Source organism: Gadus macrocephalus, chromosome 4 (genome assembly GCF_031168955.1).
Source record: "Gadus macrocephalus chromosome 4, ASM3116895v1".
Taxonomy (NCBI): domain Eukaryota; kingdom Metazoa; phylum Chordata; class Actinopteri; order Gadiformes; family Gadidae; genus Gadus; species Gadus macrocephalus.
In genome coordinates, this window is record NC_082385.1 from 3,895,283 (window position 1) to 3,902,782 (window position 7,500).

General features: G+C 46.4%; 2 protein-coding genes across 5 annotated transcripts in view; one reads left to right on the top strand and one right to left on the bottom strand.

The window, feature by feature from the left end:
• Positions 1-1,395: 1,395 nt before the first annotated feature.
• nfyba (nuclear transcription factor Y, beta a) lies at positions 1,396-4,384 on the bottom strand. Of its 3 annotated transcripts, none has more exons than XM_060048753.1 (4): positions 4,347-4,384; positions 2,376-2,469; positions 2,110-2,240; positions 1,396-1,808 (listed from the first exon to the last, which is right to left on the bottom strand). In XM_060048753.1, exons 2-4 carry the CDS (start codon positions 2,467-2,469, stop codon positions 1,452-1,454), a joined length of 582 nt encoding a protein of 193 aa, XP_059904736.1. In that variant the 5' UTR covers positions 4,347-4,384; the 3' UTR covers positions 1,396-1,451. The 3 variants fall into 3 exon arrangements, with proteins under 3 accessions (XP_059904736.1, XP_059904735.1, XP_059904734.1); XM_060048752.1 differs by lacking the exon at positions 4,347-4,384 and adding an exon at positions 3,280-3,421 and having other exon boundaries at positions 1,397-1,808; XM_060048751.1 differs by lacking the exon at positions 4,347-4,384 and adding an exon at positions 3,255-3,399 and having other exon boundaries at positions 1,408-1,808.
• LOC132455014 (thioredoxin reductase 1, cytoplasmic-like) overlaps positions 3,778-7,500 on the top strand; it is a 12,736-nt gene continuing 9,013 nt past the window's right edge. Inside the window, exons 1-5 of one of the 2 annotated variants that reach the window (XM_060048706.1) lie at positions 3,778-3,910; positions 4,708-4,821; positions 5,225-5,297; positions 5,565-5,681; positions 6,147-6,289. In XM_060048706.1, coding sequence (XP_059904689.1) covers positions 4,735-4,821; positions 5,225-5,297; positions 5,565-5,681; positions 6,147-6,289 — 420 coding nt within the window. In that variant the 5' untranslated portion in view covers positions 3,778-3,910; positions 4,708-4,734. Of the gene's footprint in view, positions 3,911-4,508; positions 4,822-5,224; positions 5,298-5,564; positions 5,682-6,146; positions 6,290-7,500 lie in introns of those variants that run through there. The other variant, XM_060048704.1, reaches the window with a different exon arrangement.

Consider the following 7,500-nt stretch of genomic DNA (forward strand, 5'->3'; position numbering starts at 1 on the left):
CCCAGCCCTCACCAATGAGTGACATAATGCTCTGTGGGGAGGCTAGTAGCTCCTCCCCCTACGGCTGATTGGTTCCTTTAGCTCATGGTGGAGATGTGACGTATCGCTGGGGGGGAGCAGCCCTTCCCAAGGAGCTCATCCCTCCCCACGGTACATGGGTTGAATAAGGGCCAATATATGTGGTATACGAGTCATTTATTACTACCTAATGTTGGGATGGGATAATAACTAGGACTAGAGGATCGTAACCAAGTCTAGGGAATCATAACTAGAACTAGGGGATCCTAACTAGGACAAGAGGATCATAACTAGGGGATCATAACTAGGACTAGAGGATCATAACTAGGACTAGAGGATCATAACTAGAGGATCATAACTAGGACTAGAGGATCATAACTAGGACTAGAGGATCATAACTAGGACTAGAGGATCATAACTAGGACTAAAGGATCATAACTAGGACTAGAGGATCATAACTAGAGAATCATAACTAGAGGATCATAACTAGTACTAGAGGATCATAACTAGAGGATCATAACTAGGACTAGAGGATCATAACTAGAGGATCATAACTAGGACTAGAGGACCATAACTAGGACTAGAGGACCATAACTAGGACTAGAGGATCATAACTAGAGAATCATAACTAGAGGATCATAACTAGTACTAGAGGATCATAACTAGAGGATCATAACTAGGACTAGAGGATCATAACTAGAGGATCATAACTAGGACTAGAGGACCATAACTAGGACTAGAGGACCATAACTAGGACTAGAGGATCATAACTAGAGGACCCCAACTAGGACTAGGTAACCATAACTAGGTCTAGGGAACGCCTCTTTAAGAGCTGTGTTGCTGGGTCACCTGTCTCTAACCGATGGAGAGGTTTGACTCTAGAACAGGGGTCAGCAACCCAAGGCACGAGTACCACCACTGGCACGTGGCAGCATAATCGTTGGCACACTTGAGAAAACAAAACAATGTGGTAGCGTAATCATTGCTACCGATTTATTTTTTGCACTTTATTCTGTTTGGGGGCATTTCCTTCCAGTGCAAATATGTTTAAATGAGTTACTGAAAGCAGTGTTCTGAAATGGGATCAATTAATAGTATGTAGCCTAAACCTATGTTGAGAGTAATAGAGAAGAAAATATTAAAAATATTATTGCAAGTGTCCTGCATGCATCGCCTTCACATGGTTTTGCAAAGCTGTCTTAAAGATATGATGTGGATGGTTGCAACATTCTCATATATTCTCGTTTTTTACATTCCTCACATTCCTGCAAATAAGTTTTTAAATAAGTTCCTGAAAGTGGTGTTTTAAGATGGGACATATGTAATTATAATTTGTAATCCCATGTTGCAAATATAACAACAAAAAAATCATTACACAATTCCAGGTCTTCTGGAAATGTTTTTGGTCGCCGTGGCATAATTCAGCTTAATGTTTAATATATTGTTGCTTTAGGCATACTCATTAAAGAGAACATTTCAAACTGGCACTGCATGTTGAAAAGGTTGCTGACCCCTGCTCTAGAAGGATGTCCTCCGCCACAGAACCAACAAGCCCCCCCCCCCCCCAACCCCCACACTCGGAACTCGCTCACCTCTCTGAACTTCTGCAGGTACAGCTTCAGCGGCTCCACGTACATGTCGAAGCCCAGCGTGGACATGGCGAACAGGATGTCCTCGCCGTTGATGGTTTTCCTCTTCTCCTGGTGGCAGCGCTCGCTGGCCTCCGACGTGATGAAGCTGATGAACTCGCTCACGCACTCCTGCACGCACTCCTTGGCGTCTTTGGCGATCTGACACACAAGGAGGGGGAGAGGGGGAGTGTGAGGACGAGGAACGGAAGGGATGGCTTGTGTGGAGGTTTCATTGGAAATAGTATTGTCGACCGCTTTCTAAATCTCACACACACACACACAAAGAGAAAGAGACACACACAGATGCAAAAAAGCACAAAGACAGAGAGAGTCACACACACAAGCACAAAGACAGAGAGATAGACACACACACACCCCACACAAACAGAGAGCGAGAGACACACACACACAGAGCGAGACACACACACACAGAGCGAGACACACACACACACACACACACCTTCCCCGTCTGCGGGACGGCGTTCTTCATGATGCGAGCCACGTTGGCGATGGGCAGGTAGATGTCCTGTTCCCTGAAGTTCTCCTTAATGCCCCCCTCCTCATGGTCGTTTAGACTCTCATCCCCGTCATCTGTGAGAGACACAAGAGCGAAACAATCACAATCAGTCACGTGGGTAACGTCCCTCAATTCAGTGGAACAATAAACATGCGGAATAGAGACACGACAAACCTATTCCAACATTGTTGTTTTTATTATTCCTTTACCTTCTTGTGATTGCAGTACGTAGTGCCCGGACGCCATGTACTCTCCGGTGATACCCAGCTGGGAGGCGTCTGTGGTGGAACCGTCTCCGTCCATCTGGGGCACAAACAAAACAAAGGCGCATCAGACGGGTAGATGGAGATCGAGACGCGGTGGTCCATATCCAGACGTGGTGTCTGGATGGAGATGGACCCCACGTCACCATTTCCAGACAGGGCACCTGGATTGAGATGGAGACGCGGGGTCCGACTCCGGACGGGGCGCCTCGACGGAGACCTGTAGTCCATATTGCCGTTCCCGCTCCACTGTGGTGGGACCGTCTCTCGAGTCAAGGCGCCAAAACACGCCACTGCGAAATCAACAACCCGCCGCCGCGTTGATCTGACCGTATACACACACAAGACCGCACCGCTCATATCACTTACAACCGAGACCCGTGCTAAACGTAGCTCTCTGTTCCGAGCTAAGGCGGGCTAGCGAATCCCGTACATATTCCTGGTGTCGACCAGCTAGCCAACCCAGTTAGCACCGAGGCTAATGTCTAAAAGCGGGTAGGTTCGATCCCCGGGTCGTCCCGCTCCACACCGCGGGGACCCAGTGCACTGAACCCGGCTGATCGCGTCGGACTCGGACCCTAACTTCGCCGGACTCCCAGTCTGCCGCAAGCCGCGTCCCGAGGCGTCGCGCCGGCCTGCTCTTTGTCCTGGTGGACCAGGCTCGGGCCGCCGGGGTGTTATTCTTATTCTTTATCAGAACGGGTACTTCCTGATCATCAGCCCTCATCCATCCCGACAACAAACACAAATCACACGCAGACGGACATTTCCATTCGAGCTAACGAGAAATCGGTTAGCAATCATTGGCCGGAGCCAGACACCAACCTGCGATGAAGCCCTGGTTGGTTACCTTCTCGGAACGGCTGTTTGGTTGGACAGAAAATGGCTGCGAAAGAACCAGTCCCTGCGCGGAGCGGCGCGTCCTGTAGCGGGCCGCCGTACCCCGACTCACCGCCAGGGGGGCGTTCCGCCGAGCCGCAGTACCCCGACTCACCGCCAGTGGGGCTGAAGTACCCCGACTCACCAACAGGGGAGCGTTGTGTCTGCAGTGCACACGTTAAACGTACACGTTAAATACACAGACAAGGGCATCCCTTGTTCATGCGTACACATGGTCCAAAGTAAATAATACAATTAAATATGCAATTATCTTTCTTTTTTTTTTGCGATCGACTGTTTAATGCATTTGGAGGTAGATAATATTGAACGCTTTCCTCAACAGGATAATACTGCAAATTAATGATTGTGGATTTGCATGTTTGTTTAAATACATAATATAACATATTTACAGTATATAAATGTATTTCAGCGTTGGAGTAAATTATTCAACACTGCGCATGCGTGCGTACTCAAAAGGCCGCTCATGTTACAAAAGTTTCGGGGTCAGTCAGAGAATAGAAGGAAGTTGTTCAATGTTGATAAACCACATTGATCCTTGACTAATCAATGTGTTCAACTTTACGTGAAAGTGATCAAATCAAGTGAGTCGTATTACCATTCACAGCATTTGGTTAAGTAGCGTTAGGCATGTTTTTAGTTATTCGTTCCAGCTTTCGTATTGAATTACTGTTTGGAAGTATCAAACGAATGCGATTAGATAGTGTTTTTTATCAACCAAACTCTAACGTCAGCGTTGTGTTTCCATAACGCACCGTTGTAATTTAATAAAAACATATACTCCCAATTCCTGAAGCAGCTGTCTCAACCAACACGCGTTTCCCAGAGCGTGGAAGTTCCACGCTGCGCCGCCAGATGTCACCGCCGCACCGCAACACAGTCGATTACCACATGTTTTCGCATACAAAAAATCGCCTATACTCTATTTGGCTGTATCACCTTGGCATAACATTCTCCTTCTGTGTTTAATGTTAAACCGAAAATTGTAAAACTGAATAAATATTCCGTAGCAAAACTTACATATTTACAAAATCACAGCGTATTCAATAGTTCTCTGCGGTCTTATTTCTGCGTGACAGAGAGATCAACAACAGAGTCCTCAACTTGACCGGTTTAGACCTTGACCGGTCTAAACCGGTCAAGTCTGTGTTGGGGGGAAAAAGGCAGACTAAAGTCCGTTGGCGTTGGCTGGCGATAGAGTGGGTGTTGTTGTGTAGTCCTACTAAGTCTACTTGCTGTGGAGGGCACAGAGTTGTGTTAGCTGGAGATAGAGTGTGCGTGTTGTGTAGTCCTACTGAGTGTACTTGCTGTGAGGGCACTGAGGAGTACATGTGTGTATTGTTCTTCAACCCTGGACTCAAGACAAAAGGTGTCTTCTCAGGTGAACGACTTGGATCAGTGAGGCAATATGGAGCAGCCCATTGGTCCGTTGTCGTCGTTTGACTACGACCTGCTGGTCGTAGGGGCGGGGTCAGGAGGTCAAGCTGTTGCCAAGGTCAGCTATGTCATCGTATCTATGTATAAAGCCTCATGACGTCTTGAGATCTTCATGTGTGTGACGTCTTCGTTTGTGAGCATGTGTGCAGTTTGAGAACTTGAGAAAGACAGTTTAATCCAAAATAAATTATATTGAATGATTACTAATTTGTAGTCATTACGTCTGTCTTTGATTAGCAGGGGCGGAGCCAGAGAAAAGATGGGATATAACAGTCTTAATATAATATATGCTAATTGGATGATCTGTAGGTACCTCCGGATGACGGAGGAGGAGAGAGAGAGAGAGAGAGATCGCTCATTCCCTGCCACACTTTTAGGGGAGCAGATACTTAACCTGCTGTCTGAATGATTCATTTCACTGCCAGCTGTATCCCCCCCCCCCCCCCCTCTCTCTCTTTCAGGAAGCCGTCGGGTTTAATAAAAGAGTTCTGGTGATTGACCCTGTGACCCCATTTTCTGAAGGCACCACTTCAGGTGTGTGTTTTGTTCGCACACACTTCATTGCCTGTCAAAGGAGGTCATGCATCATTTATCGTCTTCTTTCTCCTCTTCAATCCTCTCTTTTCGCTCTCTCATTTGCTCTTCAATAATCAACCCCACTTCTCCTCTGCATTAGTAACTTGTCCACTCCTCTCCTCTCCTCTCCTCTCCTCTCTTCTCTCCTCTCCCCGCCTCTCTCATCTCCCCTCCTCTCTTCTCCTCTCTCCTCCATCCTCCCTCCTCTCTTCTCTTTCCTCTCAGTTCTGGGATGGTCCAGTGTAACCATGGCGACCGTGAGGAAGCTGCTACACAGGGCGTCCCAGTTGGGACAGGACATTCAGGACTCAAAGAAATATGGCTGGAGATTTAAAGAGACAGGTCAGCATCATTAATGTAAATCTTATCATTTTCTGTTTAGCATTTACCACGTGGGCATGAAACCTGGACCTTTAATTGATAAAACAGAAATCTCACTTTTGGTCTCCAACATAAATTGAACAAATCAATATGTCTACATCTACATCTCTACTCCTGCACCCCCACTATGGGAATTACTGACTTTTATATTACTTTTACAATATAAAACTATATTGCCATCTTCTTTAAACAACAGAATACTCTTTGTGGGTGTAAGTCACATTTCCCTAGCATTTCTCTGACATTATTGAATTACAGTTTTATTACAGTTGTATTTCTGCCCCGTAACTCAATAACGCCAGACGACGTAGTGAGATAATGTGAGAATATGAATACCGTCCCGGTTCATCAGTACATATCGCCTCATGGCGGCCTGCATCACGGTGCCCCCGCTCTGCTGACAGCTCTCTCTCTCACCTCCCCCAGCCGCCCACAGCTGGGGGGGCCTCTCAGACGCTCTGTTGGGCCACGCAGAGTCCTGCGTCCTGGGGGTCAGGAGGGACCTGACCGAGTGCGGCGCTGCCTACCTCAGGGCCGGCTGGGAGATGCTGGCCACTCACGTCGTAGAGGTGTGGCCCTCAGGCGTCCTATACAGTCTATGCTAGGGGCCCCGCAGAGGGCTGGCCCCGGAGCCGGTCACTGGGGCGTGGCAACGGCACTGGGGTGTGGCAGGTTAGGTTTTTTCGGCAAGATATATATAGATATATAATAATAATAATAATAACAATAATACATTTTATTTATACTGCACTTTATATTCAAGAATCTCAAAGTGCTTATATACAGTATATAGATATATAGATCTTCTTCAACGTTTACCATTACATCAACCAGCTTCTCCATCACACAGCTCGATGTATTGCTTATCAATAGTATCTATCTATAAAGCGATTGGTACATTGATAGAATGTCATAGTACATTGATAAAAAAACAGACCTGCCACCACACCGCAGTGCCGTTGCCCGGGGTGCAGCTGGATGCCTCTCGGCTGAGGAGGGGAGCTACGCTAAGCTACGCTAAGCTACGCTAGGCTAAACTATCTGCTTCAGAGCTTCACCGTCACACTCACGCCTTTTCTAATATAAGAGAGTAACCACAAACCCCGCAGCAATTACGTAATTGGTCCACGTTTTCTGAGATTTATTTTTATGGTAACAGAGTTGAAGTTGCCGACCGCGATTGTTTCCCAACACACGTATGAGACGGTACTCTGTTATATTAGAAGATAGCCCATCCCCTTTGAGTCCTCAAACATCACGACATCTTTAGATGGTGGAGGGAGATTAGGGGATTTGGTGATTACAGCTTGTTTAAAATCTTTGATACTTTCTCAGAGGTGATTTAATTTAAGATGTGATATGAGGGAGTTACTTTAATGTGAAGTCTATTTTTCCAATTGTTATTACTTCTTTGTACATATGAGTATGTCATGAGTGTTACGTCAAGGATTCTCTCCTGACGTGTGTCATGTGATAAACCCTGGCATGATGTCATTTCCACTGAGTCTAAACAACCTCTACAACACATAATCATGTCTGCAGATAAAGTAACGCACTGGCGTTTAAGTACAGGTTGCAGAGGGGAACTCCAGGTCTGATCTCAGACCAGCAACAACACGTTTTGATTTGCCTTGTTGCTTACTTGCAAGACAGTGAAATGACTTTCATTCTCACATTGTTTGTTTATTCATTATAGACCCGTCTAGACACAGTAACGTTGTGAAGGCATTGAGGCTCAAAACGATACCACTTTACACAGTTTAAGGACCGTTAACTCTAA

Coding starts and splice junctions, on each gene's coding strand:
- nfyba (XM_060048753.1), bottom strand. CDS start 2,469: ATGGACGGAGACGGTTCCACCACAGACGCCTCCCAGCTGGGTATCACC. Junction 2,241..2,375: donor CGTACTGCAATCACAAGAAG/GTAAAGGAATAA, acceptor TGTCTCTCACAG/ATGACGGGGATGAGAGTCTA. Junction 1,809..2,109: donor CCGTCCCGCAGACGGGGAAG/GTGTGTGTGTGT, acceptor CTTGTGTGTCAG/ATCGCCAAAGACGCCAAGGA.